Here is a 21,279-nt window from a genome sequence, read left to right on the forward strand (position 1 = left end):
TCTGTAGTGAGTACTCTCTCTCTCTCTCTCTCTCTCTCTCTCTCTCTCTTGCTCGCTCGCGCGCGTGACTGCGTGCGTGCGTGCAGGTGTGTGTGTGTGTGTGTGTGTGTGTGTGTGTGTGTTAGACCAACTGAGAGAGAGAGAGAGAGAGAGAGAGAGAGAGAGAGAGAGGGGTGGTGGTAGCGAGAAAAGAGAAATGGCAAAAGAATTACAATGATCAGCAATATTTTGAACAGTAATTGCCACGAAGAGCCACTAATTACAAGTGAGTTACAACCGTCACACCGCCTGAACACCTCTACTTCCCTCTTCCATGCACGCAGGCCACCTACACTTGCATATATATAAATACCACAACCACGCCCGTCTGTTACTTTCCCCAAACTTGTCACATCCTCACCCACGTCCCCGCACCCACGCACCGCTCCTCCCACAAAGGCTGACTGACGGCGGAGACAAAACCAGCGTCTCCTTCCTTTACTATTATCAACGGGTCATGTTAAATCACATACATACGAGTACACCCGAAGTAGGCAATGGTGCAATCGGAATAGCGGTCAAATTGTAGAAGAAAGCTGCCAATAATGTTATGTAGATGTTTCTGAATGTGTTGTGCTGGCATGTCGGACAACGGAGGGGCTTGTCCAGGGTCGTTCAGCAGCAGCCCCGCTCGCCCCCGCAGTCCCGTCAGGATGCGGGCCACTTCACTGGTGGTCTTGGTATGCTGAAAAATGTACAGCTGTGGATGCTCCGTCCACTTATGTTAATCTTATAGTGTATGTGTTTATCAAATAAACAAAAACATGCCCGCAAGTTTGTTAATTGAAATATATTTTTTAGGTTGTGTCCTTCATATCGGTGTTACTGCCCTCCAAAGCTCTGCGCCTTGAAGCCATTCCCAGGTTGGTCCATTTTTTCTTCAACAGCAAGTCTGCATCAAACATAAATGATAATCTTTTATGAACCTTGATTGATAACTATTGTTTCTCGAGGTGGTCGGTTTATCGTTTACCCACAGTCTCCCCGTATGGACACACACGTCTTCTATGGTCCCCAGAGTTGTGCATGGCAGGGGAGACGCAACTGGTCTCTCAACGACTGGCGCGGATGGCAGACTTCGACGAATGGTAAGTAAAAGTAAAACTGGGGGCATACGCCATAGCTGCCACACCATAGTGGCCCCGGTGCTCATTTCCGTTGCGGTGGGTAAGAACCCATTACCGCGGGTCACGGCAGATGTCATATCCGCGGTTACCATATCTATACCTTCCCCAGGTTTTCCAAGTTAGTTACCCATTTATCGGTTAGCCCGAAGTGGGGGATGAACAGCTACACGCCGACTGCCCGGACCAGGATTCAAACACTGGCCCGCGGACTCATAGCTAACCATGCTAACCAGTAACCACCATAATGTACGTGACTATGATATAGGAGAAATCACTTTATCATACTGGAGTCTAGAAACGAAATAATATAGCATAGTGATATCCCTTAGACACCTTGATTGAAACCCTGGTGAACACGCACTCATAAAATCATATTACCTATGCTAGAAAGTGTCAGCATTCACTAACTTAATTCTGCAAATAATTCTCACATTGGTTATTTCTCCTTTCAGGCACATCTCCGATCTCATATACCATCTCTGCTAAACAACAATGAACCCTATGAAGAACTTGTAACGACTGCAAAAGAAAATAGAGGAAATGATCAATTCCACAGAAAACCTCTGCAGAGGCCAAGAACAGACCCAACCCCACTCACACTTCCGGACATCATCCTGGGGCGCGTGGCCAGAAGGCTCGTGGCGCGGGTAAACCTTGAGGAGCTTGTGGCGACAGAGTGGCAAAGCTTTCTTATGGAACAGCTGCAACGTCGCGTCCTTGGTAATGCAGAGAGGCCGTCAATAACAGACTGGAATGGTGAATCCCGCCACCAAAAGATAAACAAACGGAAAGTCTTTTCGGGGACAACGCCTGAAATTCTGAACATTAGAGGCTTGAATCCCTCCCCAGTGTTTGGCGCTGGGGATCCAGAGCTGGAGGAGGAGGAAGGTAGAGGTTTGTGGTTGGAGGGGAGCACTGACACGAACAACTATGCACAACCGTCTCAGAGCGATATTAAGACGTTCAGCTTCCATAAATTCGTCCACAACAATCGACCAAGTCACTGGGAAGGAGGAGGAGTTACGTTGGCTCGGGGACTGGAATTCCTCACTGACATGGACAAGAGCCTCAAGGTGCCATCTGAACACCTAACGCTGCCGTCTCAGCACCCCAAGGATGACTCAGGTAACTGGGGCGACAGGACCTTCGTGGACACTGGCTTGAAGGAGGGGATAGAGGGCCAGCATCCACCCTTCGAGGTGCGACTTGGTTTTTCCGTTCCTGTCAACCAAACCTCATCCCTCAAGTTCCTTAATATCATGCAGCTAAACGACTATAGAGCCCCTCTCCTCGACACCCCCAAACCACTTGTCGAAACAGATCTAGAGACAGGCTTTGGGCCCGCGTCTTCCACCTCCCAGGTTAATCACTTCCCCGTAAACTCGCAACACGAAGTCACGGGTCACCCCTTACTAGACACAAGCACGATGTCACTGAGCGCAAACCCCACTGTTCAAAGTAATAACGAGAGTCCAGCCTCCTCCTCTGTCGGCTTTAACGAAGCCATGCACCAGTTACGTCAAACTTTCAGGATACAAACAGACAAGACCTTCAGCAGCGAAGCATCTCCCGACGTATCAAGCAAAAGCAACAAAAACTTTATTGGTCTTTCTCAGATCAAAGATGGTGGAGCCGAGACGGCCCATATTAATCCTAATTTATTTTCCTCGGTAAACACCGGTTCTGAACTAAATGAAGCCTTTGATGTTTCAACAGAGCATATGACTCCAGAATTTAAGCTCCGGCATCCCCCCATTCCATCGACATCCCTTACTGTACCGCCGATAGAGGAGAGAGCACATATCACTGAGCCACAGCACGGCATCAACCATTCACCGTCACATCCAGGCCAGTCCGAGAACAGAGGGGACCCTCACGAAGGCACACATATGAACAATCCTGGAGGGTCCAAACCAAGTTCGCATTTCTTTGCTACGAATACTCAAGACCCTAAAGTCGACTCCACCTCAAGTGCTGAAGTGAACAGCAACTGGAATAAAGACGAGGAAACTATCTTGTTTCTAAATCTCGGAAACACTATGCAGATCGAGGGAAACAGTGATGAGTATCGACTAGAGAGGGCGAAACAAGATCATAAACTTCATGATGCAATAACAACTGAGCATGGAGAAGTAACCTATCAGTCAAACGACGGGGAAGATCAGAGAAAAAATATACAGACTGAAGAAATTAAAAAGTTCAGAGGAGAAAATGGCCTGAACAGCAAGGAAAGCGAAGGTGCAGGAGGAGGCACACACACTTCACAGTTCAAAGAGATATACTTGGAGAACATTCCAGATGACTTGAGGTACTACACAATAAATAATGAGAAGATAACAGATCACCAACACGTCAGAGAGAGGAAGGGACCACTGTGGGGGTCTGGCATGGATACTGGCGACAAGGATATCATGGGAGGACACGAGATGGTAGGCTTTCATCGGAGAAAAGGAGAGTCAAGTGTTAGAAGGAACAACAATGACGTAGCAATGATGAAAGACTTTAAGCCCAGCCCGCAGGTGTGTGGAGAAAACCCGTCAGCAGCCATTCCTGTCGTGGTGGCTCCGAGGCTTCAGGAGGAACGCGAAAAGGAGGGTGGAAGATAAGCATAACATCGAAGACTCACTATCAGGAACCTGTGTGAGAACTGTGATAGCCTGACCTGACTTGTGAGGAGTGCCTGTGGGTGTTGGAAAAGGAGAACGAGTCATGATACGCACATACTAAAAAGGAAAGTAGTAATAATATGATTGATTGATTGATAGTTTTTTGTTGCAAGTAAACAACAAAGGAGAAGGGAGGATGGAAAACTCACAATCATAATCTTACGTAAGCACTGTGTTAGTCTCCCAGTACTGTGATAAATGAATGTAGTTGTGGGAGAAGAATGTCATGAAGTGTATCGAAAGGCAAGATGGAAATCACAGCATATGGAAGACCAGCTATCAATACCTTTGAAAATAGCGTTAGTCTCCAGCTGTGAAGAATGAGTGTTGGTGCGGGGAAGGTGAATGGCTTTAAAATGAGGCGCATATAGACCAGGAAGTTGGGAATCATGAAATAGTATGTGAGTGTGTGTGTGTGTGTGTGTGTGTGTGTGTGTGTGTGTGTGTGTGTGTTGCTATATAACATTAACACTTTCTGTACATGTAATCATAACCTTTTAATCCGTATGTCATGACTTGACAAACAAGCTTATTACACTGAATTCTTTTTACAACACTAAGACCAGTGGGAACAAATCTAACTGTCTGACTTTCAATAAAATATAGCGCAAGTAAACATTGTAATGATAGTAAGTAGGCTTTTTTGAAAAGCGCCATTATCATATTACTTTCCTAAAATAAAAGTTTGCAAATGCATTATTTCGCTATCCAAATCATACATATTCTTTCTCTATGGCAGTAAATAATTTAATATATATAATGAGTGGCAGTAGTAATAGTAGTAATAGTAGTCGTAGTAGTAGTAGTGGTAGTAGTAGTAGTAGTGGTAGTAGTAGTAGTAGTATGGCTTGATGTTTTTTTTTTTTTTTTTTTTACAGCAAAGGAGACGGCACAAGGGCAACAAAAAGAGTGTAGGAAAAAAGCCGGCTACTCACCGCTCCCACAACAGACAAAAGTAAAGAGTGGCCAAAAGAGAGGTCAATTTCGGGTGGAGAGGTGACTTGATACACTCTTCTTGAAAGAGGTCAAGTCATAGGTAGGAGGAAATGCAGACGAAGGAAGGCTGTTCCAGAGTTTACCAGTGTAAGGGATTAAAGAGTGAAGATGCTGGTTAACTCTTGCATAAGGGGTTTGGACAATATAGGGATGAGCTAGAGTGGACAGTCGATTGCAGCGGGGCCACGGGAGAGGGGAGGCATGCAGTTAGCAAGTTCAGAAGAGCAGTCAGCGTGAAAATATCGATAGAAGATAGAAAGGGAGGCAACATGGCGGCGGAATTTAAGAGGTAGAAGACTATTAGTAAGAGAAGGAGAGTTGGTGAGTGTTGAGAAGGTCTTCTGTTGAAAGAAGTTGAATCATGCAGAATTATTAAAAATTGCAATATTTGTTTTTTGGGGGGCAAGTGACCAGGTGCCCCCCCTGGATCCACTATATACTTTCCTTGTCCGCTATGTTGCCTCTCATTCTATCTTATTTCTTCTATCAGTATTTCCCCAATGCAGGTACCTCAGGCTGGGGAAGACGGAAGTTAAACTGTGGCAATGTCGGACTTCACGCTGGCCCGTGTCCCGGGGTAATTCCCGGGGTTCTTCCTACCACGGGCTCAAATGGCTGATCACAGAGTTATAGAGTACTATAACTCTGTGAGGCCAATGCGACAAAGATGAACTCAGTAGCCACGTGCAGTTATAGCGTATGCACCCAACTTTACCTTTTACTTTTGTTGAATCCTCTAGCTACTATAGTAGGGAGTCTAGGCGGGCTCCTCAACTGGCGGCCCGCGGTCCGAATCCGAACTTTCTGAAACTCCCAGAGGTTGAAAAATATAGTTAAATAACATGGTCCTGGCGATGTATTCTTGCAAGTGTATTTCCTCGACTGACTGTAGGGCCTGCAGTCAGTCCAGGAAATATACACTTGCAAGCAAACATGGCCAGAACCTTCATGTTATTTAATTATATTTTTTCTACCCCTGAGCCTGGGGTCCAGTTACAACATTTATCCGGACCTCTGCATACATTTGAACTTGTCTAACTTGCCCTTTGCTTATAATAGTTGAGTAGTCCTGCTCCTAGTGATACTGAGACTGATAGGGATATATATGTGACGTACGTGCAAGGAACCTATAGCTATACCAGTGACACATATACCAAGACCGTCGATCCTCACTATAGGCCTACTGTTGGTGGGCTTGCATGTTCTCCCCGTTCACCCTAGCTACGCACTCTGCTTGTTGTAAAGTGAAAACGCCTCCATTTCATTCATTCCCCGGCTGACTCCTCCGGCCCTCAACCCTGACCTTGGCGTGTCTTATCTCCTGTCATCATTCAGCTGTCTCACTCTTTAACACTTGAAAAGCGTTACAATGACTGATGTAGCGGCGATGCGAGATAGACTACTCTAGGGTTATGGCTAGGATGTAATTCAGTAGATCAGCGTAGTAGGAGTAGTAAGAAAACCCTTCTTTTTATTGCTGTCATGTGCTTCTATGAGTGACAGTTCGTGTGCAAAATATGAATGGGCACCTCGGAGTCAGCTGATCCCGCGTAACAGCTAATGCTTACACAATCAAGTCGCTTCATAGGTATTTTACTTGTTAAGACATATCCCCAAAAACACTTCTTGTCATCGTTATTCATATGCAAGCAATATAAAAAGAGTGGCAGCTATGAGTGTAAAAGCGTAAGTGGCACCTCTGCGGGTCAGCTGATCTCGTGCACTCTTACACATTCAGTCACTGCAACGGTGCCTTACTCATCACCTTGGCTCACGCTGCAAAAAAGCCTTCATTAGCCGTGCAGCACAGTGAGCCGGGTAATTACACATGTCCTCAAAGACTGCTGGAACGAAGGAATGCGCTACAGTGACACCATGAGCACGTGGATCTAATAATAATGGAGGGATTTATCACGATGGCCTAAGGACTTGGGGGTTCCTCCTGCACCTGGCTGATTATTACTGATGTTGCCTATCCACGAGAGGTCACCATGTCCATCAACGCCCTGCCATTCGAGGTGAGTGTGAAGGGAAAGACTAATTAACTGCTTTGCTCACACTGGTCTGTCACGGCAGCTTGGGTACAAAATCGTGCAATTCACTACATCTATCACCAGAAAAACATGAACCACGTCAGAAAATCGTTGGTTGGGTGAAACCGTAAATTGTCCTCCTTTTTTGGCCCCTGAATGCAGTGCAGCAACAAATGACTTCCTGAAAATATAAGAGGGTTGAGGGGGGCAAAGCCCCCCTGTAAGGGGAGGTCATGGTGGGCAAAGTCCCCCATTAACTAGATCATGGGGGTGAAGCCCTTCCATCAAGTAGGTTATGCGATGGGGCTGGGTCCATTATGTGGTCCAGTGATAATGGGGGGCAGTGGTGGGCGCATGTCAGGCATTGAAAAGTCAATCATTTGGTGATTTCTAGAAAAAAAATTCTATCATAATAACAGTGAAGCAGTGTCTCAAAATTAGGAGGCTACCCTCTCTTCAATAATCACTGAAAGATTTTGGTATATCAGGATTATATCAGTGTAGGTATCAAAGTACCATGCACATTTTGCGGGTCAGCATCATATTTTCAGGAAGTCCTTTGTTGCTGCACTGCATTCAGGGGCCAAAAAAGGATCCATACTGTAAGTATTAACTTCGCAAGAGGTGGCTACCCTTTCGTCGATATTATCCGATCTTTCTACTACAGGCTGTCTGTACCCACGCATTATTATTCTGCCACACTCATTCACTGGACATATTCACCCATCCTCTCTTCCCCCATCCAAATCTTACTGTATCATGCCAATATTCTTGAGCAGATCATTATACCACCCCTTCCTTCCCTCCTCCTTTACCAGTTCCTGCCCATACCTTTCTTCCTCCTAATCTATGTCCTCCAGCAACTCATTTTCATACCTCAGCACACCACATCTTTTCAGGTGTTTCAAAAATAACTAAATTGTCTACCTTCCCTTCACGAATGATCTTAATTTTCTCTCTTCCATTCTTCCTCCATTATATTCACATTCACCCTTATAAGCTTCTCCCTCCTTCTCCACCTCCTCTTTTATGCAGAAATCAAAGCCTTTTCATATCAAATGGTGCCCTTCATGTTAGGGATCATTTTAAAATTAGGTCAATTTTGACCCCCTTCCCTTCTTGACATGCTTTGTAACACCAAATAGTATTTCCTATCATATCTTATACTCAAAACCTTTAATTATGTTATTTTTTGTAAACTAAAATGTAATAAAAGTCTATTGCAATATGTTTACTATCTTTTATGATTTTTAAGCACATCTCTCAAGAAACATGAGAAAACAATATCTGAAAGTTATGTAATACATGGCTGCACCCCTCCATCACACCCATAGCACTTCACCATACCCCCACCCTCCTTTAGGCATTGTATATTTTTTGAAGTGCCTCTTATGAAAATTAATTCTTGGAACATGTGAAAAATAAATGCACAACAGACAGGAAAAAATGATGTGGAACATCAACATTATTTGTTTGTCATTCTTATGAATCTCTAGACACTGGTCAACCTATTCTCATACCTGGGAGTGAGTGACCTGCTGGTGGTCTCCTGTGTGTCCCGGCTATGGAGGGAGGCGGCGTCCATCCTGCTGGCGGAGCGGGTCACCATCATGGTAACAGATGATGCCACGCCAGCAGTGGAAACCTTCCAGGACTCCACTGTCCCATATCGCAACTGGGTGTTCAAGGTTAGATAACTCATTAATTATTGTAATAAATTTCATTACACTAATACTGTACTGGCATATTTAATAACGGAAAGTGTAGTTTCATCAAAATTGGATGGCAGTGATTAAGGAATATGTATTAATAAATCATCACAGTGAACTATAATTCTTGGCTGTTGCTTGATATGTAACAACAGAGTTTTTGCCAAAAAGTCAATAATCTAAAGCTACACTCCATAGCATACCATTGTAGGAATATTGTGGAGCCATTTGCTGTTGAAACTGTTTGGGAGAAAAATTATTCATTCTGATTTATGGAACCATCATTCTGTAAGCACTGCAGGTTATGTTAGCCCTGTTTTGTTTGCTTTTTCAGATAATTTTATCTTATAATCAGTTTATACAATTAATCACCCACATAACAGATAGGAATACTTCTTGCCATGCACTTGATTTTACAAGTAAAATGAGTTTGGCACATATCTTAAAACAGTGGAATTTTATCTTAGATCTATACCTATATGTATTCACTCTTTAAGATATATACTTGTTTCTTGAATTCATTTACATTACTTTCAGGTAGACATACAACTCAAATAATTTTAATATATGTGTAGGTATATGAAACCATTTTATTATGAATATAAGTTATGACTTTTCATGAATGTTAGCATCTTGAGGTTATAGAGTTCATAATTTCACATACACTATCACAGTCAGGTGAGCAGGAAAGGGGTTGGCCACCCTCTAAGTTTCATGCAAGGTGTCATAATCCATATTTCATGACTTTTACTTGAGTAGCACAATACTTTTCATTTTGAACAAGGCCTTGCTTTTTCCAGGAGGTGGATCTGTGTGCGTGTGGGGTGTGGGGGGAGTGGTGGTTGAGGGTGGGCAGTGAGGTTCAGTCCCTTAGTCTCCACAGTACTGGCATGGGTCAGGCTGAGTTTACTAGGCTCCTGACGCCTTGCAAGAAACTCCGAGTCCTCAACCTTAATGGCTCACGAAGTCTCTTTCAGGAGGGTCAGTGTGTTTGTCGGCCACATGTTGTATTAATGTCCTCAGCATTGCACTTGTCTTCCTTAGATCACACATAGTTTACTCATATATTAAATTGCTAGGCTTCAGGATTTTACAAATGCATGCAACTATAAGTCCTTGATTTCACATGACATAATGGAAGGAAACAGATATCTCATTCTCTGGTGCTCTGAAACAAATGTGGAGGGAACAAGCTCCTCACATCTACTCTTTGGGGGTTTTCAATTTGACCCTTTCTGAGGAGCACTTTGCTGCCCTCTTGTCCTACTGTTGTCGGCTGCGCTCCCTCTACATTGGCTCCCGACACTTGTTCAGGTCGGGTAAGTTGGGTGGCATCAAGGACTCCCTCAGTAGTCCCAAGGGTTGACAGCTTGGGAAACAGTGGTTCAGATTTGAGAACTATTATTAAACAAGCTGTAGAGCACTTTTAATATGCATGCTTTACATAATTGTCCCTTCCTTTACTGCAAAGATGGGTATTAGTTACACATGCTAGCCCTTCTTATACTAACCTATGCCCTTTCTGGCCTGAATCCTCAAAAAGTCTTTGACCCAATGAAGTTCCTCCTATCATTCCTGCTCTGACATCATGCCTAGTCACACTATGTTGCCTAAAAAGACCTAGGACCCAATCAAGTTTCTCCTATCATTCTTACTCTGACATCATGCCTAGTCAAACTATTTCACCTCTGCCTTTCTACATCTATTTTTCCTTCCTGCTGTGAGTATACTTACCTACAACCTGTGCCTGAGAAAGGTGACCACTCTAACCTTTCAAAATTTCACTTTCTTCTCTAGTCTTTCTTAAGCTTTTTAAGCCACTATTAACAGGAAATTTCTTAAGCAGGTATCATCTTCCAATCTTCTGATCAACAGTACAAATTCCACAAAAGGCATTCTATTTTTTTATGATCTTCTTGCCTTCAAAACTGATTCCTCTTCATCCTCTTCTGGCAATCACCTTAGACCTTTGACAGAGTCTGGCCCACATCTCTGCTTTCTAAGATACCTCCTATGCATTCTATCCCCCTCTCTGTACTTTCATCTCCAGTTTTCTTTGAGGCTGATCTACTCCTGCTGTGGTAGAGGATCACTGTTTTACCCCTAAACCTATCAACAGTGGTGTTCTGCAGGGCTTTCTTGTATGTACCTCTGACTCTCTTCTTTTGTTCATGAATGATTTTTTTCCAAACAAACTGTTTTATCCACTCTTGTGCCAATGACCAAACAACTCAACATGTTTAAACAAGCATCCCACCCAAAGGGAAATATAGAACTGAATGCTAAACCTCTAATCTTGCTATTATATCAAAATGGGGTGGAGGGAAGTGCAGGAACAGTGCTTAGTAGTCTTTTTAAAATTTATAGTGCCCTTGAGATGCCTCCTTTACTGTCAAAAAAGTGTATTACTGGTATAATATAGCTTTCTTGTGAGTAGAGAGGGATTACTGTAATACAAATATATATATTCTCCACAACATCATCATCTCATTCATCTACCATTCCTTTCCCTTTTCTAGCCTTCTGTACCTTGTATAATAACCATATTTACTGTAGTGATGCTTTGCAGGAGGTTGACCTGACACTGAGAGGTCCCTTTGGTGAGCTATGGGAGAGGGCCTCAGGGGCTGTGCAGAGTCTGAGGCTCGGGGGTGTGGGGGTCAGCCCAAGGGACTTTGTGTGCTTGTTGCAACAGTGTAGTTCCCTAGAAGACCTTTGGCTAGATGACATGGCTCACCTCCTTATGCCAGGTATATCCTTGTATTCCTCACAGATTTGTTGCTTATTTTCACTTCAAGCTAAATACACCATGCCTGGATATTTGTAAATTTTCTGTGCATGGTAATTATAGTAATTCTTCATGATTCATAATTTCAAGGGTTTGCCTCTTTGGTCATTCTTGCAACTTTTTTCTCATTACTATATTCTACCTTGACCTGTTAACTGGCAATATAACTTTGAAGCACTATCAATAGTACATAATTTAGGCTATAATTTTAATTGTTGCTTGCATATTATATAATGATTATGTTGTTACTTGTCATTTTTTCTGAAAAATATATACTTTCTATGGTAAATGATGTTTTCAAGATATTTCAGGTACTCTGCTCAGCAACCCAGAAGACATCAAGGTGTTATCTGCCTCTCTACGCAAAGTGACTCGCCTTCACTTGGCTTGCTCCCGCTACCTTACTGACACTCTCTTCAGCCGCATCATCTCTGTGGTAGGTCCTCTCAGGAAACTCTCTCTGGCTGGTTGTCAGATCTCCTTCCATGAGGCCATTCACAAGAGATTTTACCCTGAAGATGGCAGGGTGACTATTTCAGATCATGTGCTCACCTTTAAGCAAATACTGAAATACATTGAGGAGAAAGCTACTACCTTGAAGGAGATCAGTCTTGGCCGCACGTTAGTTGACAGCGAGGGCATCTACCACCTCTCCAAAGTGCCGAAGCTTCAGCTGGAGTCGGTGCACTTGATGTCCTGTGACCAGATGACCAAGAGTGGGATCCAGCTCCTGTGTGAGAACCAGAAGACCATCACAGATTTAGATCTGAGCCTGTGTTCGCGTCTTACAGACTACGCCGTGCTGGCCATCTGTCAGCACCTGCCACACCTCAAGAAGTTAAACCTGAGAAGATGTCTAGGCATCACAGAGGTATTGGGCTGTTCATTGTTGCATGGGTTCTGAGTATGCATAAGAGTGGTAATGGTGGTGACATCTGTTTCTTACAAATGATATATATTTGAACTATAACTGGTGATGATGGATATTATTTCAATTATTCTATATATGTTTATCTGTTCTGACATCTCCTCCAAAGATTTCTGTCATTGTGGTGGTCGGGTTAGAGGAGTCTGTACTTTGGTGTGTCCAAGCTTCGTATCTGCTAAATAGACGGCTTCACCAAGGTGAGATTCATGGTGCCTTCCAGAGGAATTGATGTCATGTTCAATCATTTGCAGAATGGCATCAGAAACCTGAGTCAGTTGAAGTGTTTGGAGGAGCTCAATATTTCTCACTTGGAGTCTGTCGGCTCAGACAGTGTGGAAGAGGCAATAGGCAAGGAAGTGCGGCCCAGCCTGTACCTCCTTAACTTGGCATCATTGTCCCTTGAGTGGAGAGTGATTGCCAACCTGGCCACTGTGGCACCCAACCTGACACACCTTGATATTTCTATGTGTGTGTCAGGTGTGAATGACAGGAGTATACAGGTGAGTCACTGTGTTTTAATATGGTGTAGTTAAATCATATTTACGTAACAATGCAAAAGAGCTAAATTTCCATTTCCATTTTTACATTGTATTAATATTTTTTAAGTTTATTTCTGTTCATTATTTAATTGTGAGAGGGAGAAATGATAAAGAAAGTATATATTTTCATTGCAGGCTATATGTAAGTCATTGAAAAAGCTTCACATTCTCAACATGAATGGGTGCACTGTTGTGTCAGACATTGGCTTGGCTGGACATGGCCTTGGGCAAAATGACCCCTCAGCGCAGGGAACGGGTCTGTCTCTCGAGAGCCTTGGTCTTAGGGATCCAGGTAAACAGCCTTCTATTGTCCTGATATCTATGGGTGTCCTTAAGGATACTGATTTTCATACATGACATCTTCTCTTTCCTATTTTAATATGAGTATTATTTTTAAGACCTCCAGATTACTATTTTCATGTTGTGTTATGCATAATGCCTAATTATTTTGTGCCCTTACAACAGCAGCAGAGGTTGAATTGTATACCTTTACTTCCCCTATCATAATGGCTTAAAAGTAATGTGGTTGGTAATGTGAGGCATTAAATTAAAAAAAATTCCAATTTCAGATCCTCTTAAGATCACGTTGGGTTCAAGAGCAGAACAGACCATACGCCAGGAGGCTGAAGTTACCAAATATTTATGTGAAAATGTGCAGCAGATCGCTTCTTCTGAGTACGGCTTGTCAAGTCTCAAGGGTATGCTTCCTCATAAATTTAGCTGACAAGAAAAATAATTATTAACAACTTAATTTTTTATTCATAAGTAAGAACCATTTATTTTTAGGTATAGGTATTATCATAAATCTCAACAAAGGATGATTTGGAGACAGAACCTTATGAATGTAACTCGCTTCCTGTATACCACAACTAGGTAAATACACACACATACACAGAAATGCTCTGTAGTGTGGTGATTAATATGCTTGCCTCACTACTGAAAGGTCCCAGGTTTGATTCCTGGGTGAGTGGAGACAGATGGGCAGTCTCCTATAATCCATGCCCCTTGTCCACCCAACAGTGATTGGGCGCTGGATATCAGTCAAGGTTGTCTCCTGCCTCTCAGAGAGGATTGCATCTTGGCTTTGCCAACCTGGCTTGCTCAAGCCCAAAAGATTTTTTTTGCCAACAAGGAGCAGATACTGTCTCTTCTTGAGCAGGGGGATGGAGTGTGTGGTATGTTAGGTCCCAGCTGTGTTTATTGAGTGACTAATGAATGCCAAAGCTCTCTCCAGGAAGGTACGTGCTGCTGATCGTGAGTCCAACACATGATCAGACCATGAGTGAATTACACACACACACACACACACACACACACACACACACACACACACACACACACACACACACATGAGTGACAGACACAATACAGGAGAGGGATGGATGGGTGGATTGCGTGTACTTGGACCTGAAGAAGGCTTTTGACAAAGTTCCACATACAAGACTACTTTGGAAACTGGAAAATAAAGGAGGATTGAAAGGGAAAATGAAGAACTGGATGGAAAGTTACTTAAGGGGAAGAGAGATGAGAACAGTGGTAAACGACATGAAATCGGAATGGAGAATTGTAGATAGTGGATTGCCTCAAGGATCGGTATTGGCACCAATACTTTTCCTGGTATATATAAATGATGTGCCAGAGAAAATAAGCAGTTATATGAGCCTGTTTGCAGACAATGCAAAACTGCTGAGACATATAAAAAACAGTAAAGACTATGAAATTTTGCAAGAGGACCTGAATAAGATTTGGGACTGGAGTATGAAATGGGAGATGGAGTTCATTGTGAAGAAATGTCATAAATAATGGAAATGGGAAAGAGTGAAGGGAGATGAAAATGGACATATAGAATGGGAGATGGAGAAATATTAAAAAAAGTTCAAGAAGAGAGAGATCTGGGAGTGACAATACAGAATAATCAACAGCCTGAGAGTCATGTCAATAGGGCACTCGGTGATACATATAGAATGGTAAGAAATATAGGATTAGCATTTTACTACATGGATAAGGATATGATGAAAAAGATAATAACCACTATGATTAGACCAAAATTGGAATATGCAGAAACGGTGTGGTCTCCCCATAAGAAGAAACACCTAAAAAAAACTAGAAAGAATACAAAGGATGGCAACGAAAATGGTTCCAGAACTGGAGGGATTGTCATATGAAGAAAGGTTAAAGGAAATGGACCTACCAACACTGAAACAAAGAAGAGAAAAGGGAGACCTAATATAAATTTATAAATTATTGATTAAAATGGAAGAAGTAGACAATGAGGAGTTACTACTTAGAGAAGGAAGAAACGTCAGCAACACACGAGGGCACAGTAAAAAGTTGAGGAAAGGAAAATGCTTGAGAGACATGAAGAAATATAGCTTCCCGCAAAGAAATATAGAGGTTTGGAACAGACTAAGTGAGGATGTAGTATTGGCGAAGAGTGTGCACAACTTTAAGGAAAAGCTGGACAAATACAGATATGGAGACGGGAACACACGAGCATAAGCCCAGGCACTGTAAAACTACAACTAGGTAAATACAACTAGGTTAATACATGCACATGTACACAGAACTCTGCATTGCGGTACAGAGCTCTGTTATGTAGTGGTTAGTGCGCTTGCCTCACAACCAAGAGGTCCTGGTTTTGATTTCTGGGTGAAGTGGAGACGGATGGGCAGTTTCCTTAATCCCTGCCCCCAGTCCACCCAGCAGTGAATGGGTGCTGGGTGTTAGTTAGGAGTTATGTCCTGCTTCCTGTGTGTGTGTGGGTGTGGACCTGATCACACCACTTAATTTTCCACAGCATTACTAAGGTACAATAAATTCCAATGTGTTCCTCCCTCAGGATTGTGGAAGCTAAATCTGTGTGGATGTAAGAGGGTAACAAACATCACTTTGGTCCATGCTCTCAAGCTAAGGGAACTACGATACCTCGACCTCTCCTACTGCCAAGGGGTCAGTGTTTTTTCTTTAAAAATGCTTTTTTCCTTCATTCTTCATGTGTATCTAAGCAGACAACACAAAAATGTATACTATAGTGAAACTGCAGATTTTTTTTCTTCATAGACATACCATTATTATTTGTTGATTTATGTATTTCTTTTCATTTGTGTATATACCTTTTTATGTGAGGAAACTGGACCTTTGGATTAAGTACATGCCTCCACTACAGGTAGGGGAAGAGGGGCTGCAGGCTATGGCCCAAAACTGCCCCAGCCTTGAAGTGTTGATGCTGGCTGAGTGTGGCCAGACCAGTGATCAGGTGGTCCTTGTCATCGTTCACTTCCTCAAACGCATCAAGACATTAGACCTTCAGGTAAGATGGTAACACTAATGCTGCTGTCTATGATACATACAGCTATCATACTTTTTATTTGAACGCCATACAATCCAGCAAGGTGGATTAGCATTAAAGTGTTTTCTAAAGAATATGTGTAATCCATTTCTCTGTTCAAAGGAAAGGGCAGTACTTTGTAGTGCAGGAAGTACAGAGGCAGTGAAGCATTACTGATATAATTGATTTGGTAGGGACACATAGTGTTGTGTACCATCACCTACCATGGACTAAGTTTTGTGAAAAGAGTGATATATAAACTTTATAATATGATTCTTAGGTATATAAGAGTATGCAATGAAGCTTAGCCTGACTACACATTTTAGCTAATTCATCATGTTCTCAGAGCTGCACTAAGCTGACAGATGATGCGCTGGACAGCCTGAGTAGCTGCCTCACCTTACAATACCTGGATGTGAGTAATTGCTTCCGGATGAGCTTGGAGAAGGTGAGGGTGGTCCAGGCCAAGAATCCAAGGCTTTTCAACCTGCACTACCGGGGCATCAAGGAGAAGGACCTTGACAACTGTTTGGGTGAGCTGCCTCGCCTTCCAGCCCCACGCATCCCTCCACCTCCGCCTCTCTTCAAACTGAGAAAAAAGAGATTTCTGCGTAGATAGTGATGATTGTTGCTAGTGCTTTTGATTGTCTTTGCCCCTGACTTCTATGTAACACACTGGACAGTTAGTTCATTTTCACCCTTATACTGTGTCTATCCTTCCAGTATTGTGAGTGAGTGAGTGACAGTGGGAGCGGATGGATGTTCTGTTTGTGCACTCCTGAACTGCTGACTTGACAATGGCGAGCAGCAGGAGCAGGACTCTGAGAGACATGTGTTGCGTCTGTGAAGACTATTCAGGCGATAAGTGGATTGCATGCTGTTTGTGCCCTAAGTGGTGTCATGTGAAGTGTGCTCATCTGACAGGGGTCAAGCAGGATAATATACCCAAAATAAACTGGGTGTGTTCACCATGCTTACACAAGGCATCTTTAGCAACCAACATTGTGGCAAAATTGGATGAATTTAAGCAAGAATTATCTAAAAAAATATTAGTTATGAAAAATGAAGTTGAAACTCGGGCACTCAGTGTGAAAGAGAAATTGGGCGAGGTGGCGTATGTGCTTATCGAGGATTTTTATTGAGGCTAACATCATAATTGTTGACGGCCCCTGCGGAGCACTGTGCTGACAGTGGAGTGGGGCCTGAAACCTCATCAACGGTAAATGGTATTATTGCTTTACCCTTTCAGCAGTGGTAGTTGTGTGAGAGCTCTAATATCCCTACGCATTGTTACAGCTTTTTCTCAGGTCTCTAACTGTGAATCAGATATGTTAAAGGAGAGAGAAATATGCTAAAATTCTTGTGGCCATTTGTTTATATGATCAAAATGGTCAATACTGTCCAGTTTTTGTTGGGATTGTTGTCCGAATTAGTAGTATTTTTTTCCCTACAAACAATATACATATATATTTTAGCCAAGGACAATTCATGGTGCTGTATATTTGAAATCCAGACCTCGGACCTTAGATTGGCTGTGAGATTGATGAGTTTGATACGAGTTGTAAGATATTATTAAAAGCTATGAGAGAAGCTTCAAACCAAGAGATGTTGAAGTTAACCAAATACTGATTCATTGGGAGACCACCATTTGGTTGAATTGATAGAATAGATAAATTAACAAGAGATGTGAGGTATATAAACAGGAGAAATTATAGATTAAAATAAGTTTAGTAAAGAATTCCCCCCAATGTACCATATAGTTCTGCCAGGGTTACAAGACAGCACTACCTCTCTCATCAAGAAGCTACTGTTTGAGTTGGGAGTGAACTCCCAACCTCTTGATGGCAAGCCAAGCATCATACCCACTGAGGCACTTGGCCCCCAGATTTAGCTATGTTCACCCTCTTGAATGGAGCTCTGGATGAAATAGAGTATCAGAGATGTACATGAACAAATATATATCATAGTTGTAGTGGCGATCCTACGATCATGGCCAGTATTTGGAAGTAAGATAGTATTACTTGAATAATGTGTGTGGATACATGATTTTGTAATGTGGCCCATTTCAGTGGCCAGTCTTTCTTTCTCCAAGAACAACTTTTTCCTTTTTGTTTAGGCCTGACTCCTTGCCTTGCCTCTACAAGAAATTATAACAATGGCAGTACACTTGGACTAGTCCTTATTTCAAATTTAGTGTGGGCAGCTACTTCCCTCTTGCCCTCCTAGTTACAGGCCTGCTTAGGCATGATTATTTATAATTTATTTATTTAATTTTATCAGTAGCTGATGTATGAAAGCACCCTGACTAAATTACAGCAAAAGTACACACTGTATTGTCTGAATTCATGATAATTTGAAGTGTGAAAGGTTTGAAATATTGTGTACTATGCTTGAGCTGCTATACATATATTTTTTTTTTTCATGTCTTGAAGGACCAGAAAATGATGACCAAAAATTGGATGCCTCTGGAACACAAACATAATTTAAGTAAATAAGGAATGGAGTATTTATTTGTTATGAAATGGTTTGTTTGTTTCTCAGTGGAAACATCATTGATTTACTCTATTACTGAGGTTGCTAAGCAAGTTTTAATATGTTAGGAACAAATAAGACAAAGATTTTATTGATAATCTTAAATACTGTTCTAGGGAACAAAACCTTGCAGGTTACACTTAAGAACTTTCTAGTCTCTTTCTCGGAAACAAAAGGAGATATTCATACATTATCCTGATAACAAGAGAGTTTATATTATATATTACTAATATAGATAACAGTATACTGACATGATTAAATTTACAAAAAAATGTACTTCAATACTCATAAATAATATGCCAAACATGTGGCGCATGGCAACACAATATGAGAAGGGTTTCATGACTGACAAGATAGTTATAAGGAAATCAGCAGCAGTGCAATTTATCAGCAATGATAATTTATCTAGAGAAGCACAGCAGACTGAAGTTAGATGGAAGATGTGTGTAGGCAAAGAAATTATATGCTAAGAGTATGAAAAATGAAGTATCTTTGGTACCCTGGGAACAATATGTGACTGGGGAGCAAAAACAGGTAACTGAATCTGTTGTCCACTCCGTCAAGAAGGAACTTGGCCATTAGGAGACAAGTTAGCAGACACCAGCCATTAGGAAGCAGTGCCATTCAAAGCCACACCTGAATTTGACACTAGGAGGCAACTCCTTACAAAGAACTTCCATGGAATACAGAGCATGAGATGTATGTAGATAAAGTATGCAGAATATATCAATACCTCCTCATGATTTGATCTCAGGATTAAGCTTGGCAATTATTTTGTAATGAAACCAGTGATGGGTACATAGTGAAGTAGTCAACTGATTGTTACTTTCCTGCCAAATTTCCTGGGTAACCTATGCAATCCTGGTAACAAGATTAACTTTCTTACTTCTCTTTACTGCAGGAGTTCCCAACCTGCAGTGCCTACACCCCCATGTAGGGTGAGATGATATGCTTTGTACTACTTTCAAACATGATGCTGTTCAACCATTCAAAAGGCAGTTTTGTGGAGGGGGCTGTCTTAAAAAGAAAAAAGTATGTTGAGTTTAGATGTAAATATATTACATCATTGGAAAAAAATGAATGAAAAATTTTATCAAATTTTTTAAGTATGTTATGAGGAAAGTCATGATGAAACTTGAATATAATGAATTGCTTGTTGAGTAAAATAATAAAGAAGACTTGCTAAAATAAAATAAAAAAGTTCAGTTGATTATGTAAGATGTCATGTTTCAAAACTGTGTTGGTAACCGTAAATATTTTACTTGAAACTGCCATTTGAGATCAACAAATATCTTTTTTTATACATCCCCTCCAGTGTAAAGTCTAAATGTTTATGATGTGCCTGGGCTGTGGTCTATGAAATATCAATGTTGGTAATAGGAATGTGAGTAGTTAAAAATAATCTATATATAAAGAATAATAACGACAATGTGTATACATGGTAATTAGCCTGATTAATGTACAGAGAATAGTAATTCTAAAGGTTGGAATACAGAGTATTAGTATTACTTAAATTATTTGGGAAAAAATGTGAATGTATAGTAATTTGGGGAATTAAAATACAAAAGGTAAAAAAAATTGTTTATCATTGCAGGAAATAAACTGGTCTCCCTTTTGGAACTTATCCCCTTTTGATCTCTCTCTCTCTCTCTCTCTCTCTCTCTCTCTCTCTCTGGTTGTGGTTTTGTTTACAGGAGCTGCCCGTGTATGACGAGTGATCTCTTGCAGATTCCTTACGTTGCAATACTCTTATGCTCTTATGAGACAAAGAATGTTGGGATTTTACTAACAAAATTTCTTTATTTAATAATAAATTCAATAGTATCTACAAAACAGGTGAAATAAGATATTGAGTGTATTTTCGGTCTCAAGTGCGCTAAAGATATTGCTCTAGTAAAAGACTGGCAGCAGTGTGGGGAATAGAACGAAAAGAGGAAGGCGGGGATCACTTTGTTCAATAAAGTGATCCGTACCATCCAAGATAATATGGTTTAAGGCCTTAAAAACACAAAAACAGGTTACAATGGCGCACACACATTGCAGGAACAGCCTCCGCTAAAGAGTTCACCGGTCAGAGAGCCTCATTTCTGAGACTCGTGTTTACCTACAGCTTTTCAAAATAATGTTTCAAGCACCCACATGAAATCCTCCCCATTCTTTCTCAGTCGGACGTTGCCTCTGTATCGCCGCGACCTTTCTTTTTTTTTCATTGGGATGCAGATCCTTCGACGTATCCATAGATGTGCCTCAGGACACATGAATCTGGCTGCACCACGGCTGGCCAGTCACCTTAATCCTACAAGATGATATTCAGGTGAGGGCGGAACCCTCGATCACGAATCCTTCTTCCTTGACTATTTTCAACGGGCTGGGGCCAGATCAGGGTTAGCCGCTCCCTGCTGGCCCCTCGTAGGGTTGCAGAGGCCCTAGGGAAGGACTCACCAGATTCCAGGGTTATGCCACCCTAGGGAAGGTAATTAGTGAACATAAATATACTGGTTTTGCTTGTCACTCAATACACTGCTGCCCCGAGGGACCACTTTATCATCTGTGTGGCTGACGGGTGCACCGCCGAGCACCGCCTCCTTCGCCGG

The 21,279-nt window shown here is 41.9% G+C and overlaps 2 protein-coding genes across 3 annotated transcripts; both read left to right on the forward strand.

The window, feature by feature from the left end:
- Window positions 1-189: 189 nt before the first annotated feature.
- On the forward strand, window positions 190-4,489 carry LOC127007578 (uncharacterized). Its single transcript, XM_050878742.1, has 4 exons — window positions 190-719; window positions 841-902; window positions 1,019-1,127; window positions 1,619-4,489. The coding sequence occupies exons 1-4, from the start codon at window positions 606-608 to the stop codon at window positions 3,770-3,772; spliced, it is 2,439 nt and encodes an 812-aa protein (XP_050734699.1). The 5' UTR covers window positions 190-605; the 3' UTR covers window positions 3,773-4,489.
- Window positions 4,490-6,523: 2,034 nt separating this feature from the next.
- LOC127007414 (F-box/LRR-repeat protein 14-like) lies at window positions 6,524-20,263 on the forward strand. Of its 2 annotated transcripts, XM_050878406.1 has the most exons (11): window positions 6,524-6,846; window positions 8,358-8,549; window positions 11,140-11,320; window positions 11,670-12,229; window positions 12,538-12,786; window positions 12,961-13,117; window positions 13,395-13,523; window positions 15,665-15,774; window positions 15,992-16,135; window positions 16,500-16,686; window positions 16,877-20,263. In XM_050878406.1, the coding sequence occupies exons 1-11, from the start codon at window positions 6,820-6,822 to the stop codon at window positions 16,882-16,884; spliced, it is 1,944 nt and encodes a 647-aa protein (XP_050734363.1). In that variant the 5' UTR covers window positions 6,524-6,819; the 3' UTR covers window positions 16,885-20,263. The 2 variants fall into 2 exon arrangements, with proteins under 2 accessions (XP_050734363.1, XP_050734361.1); XM_050878404.1 differs by having other exon boundaries at window positions 6,527-6,846; window positions 16,500-20,263.
- The last annotated feature ends 1,016 nt before the right edge of the window (window positions 20,264-21,279 follow it).

Source organism: Eriocheir sinensis, chromosome 35 (genome assembly GCF_024679095.1).
Source record: "Eriocheir sinensis breed Jianghai 21 chromosome 35, ASM2467909v1, whole genome shotgun sequence".
Classification (NCBI taxonomy): domain Eukaryota; kingdom Metazoa; phylum Arthropoda; class Malacostraca; order Decapoda; family Varunidae; genus Eriocheir; species Eriocheir sinensis.

Bases quoted from the DNA above. Each gene is read 5' to 3' on its own strand.
- LOC127007414 (XM_050878404.1), top strand. From the start codon at position 6,820: ATGTCCATCAACGCCCTGCCATTCGAG. The intron at 8,550-11,139 runs GTTAGATAACTC...GATGCTTTGCAG, and splicing joins ATCGCAACTGGGTGTTCAAG to GAGGTTGACCTGACACTGAG. The intron at 12,230-12,537 runs GTATTGGGCTGT...AATCATTTGCAG, and splicing joins GATGTCTAGGCATCACAGAG to AATGGCATCAGAAACCTGAG.
- LOC127007578 (XM_050878742.1), top strand. From the start codon at position 606: ATGTGTTGTGCTGGCATGTCGGACAACGGAGGGGCTTGTCCAGGGTCG. The intron at 720-840 runs GTATGCTGAAAA...TATATTTTTTAG, and splicing joins CCACTTCACTGGTGGTCTTG to GTTGTGTCCTTCATATCGGT. The intron at 903-1,018 runs GTTGGTCCATTT...GTTTACCCACAG, and splicing joins CGCCTTGAAGCCATTCCCAG to TCTCCCCGTATGGACACACA.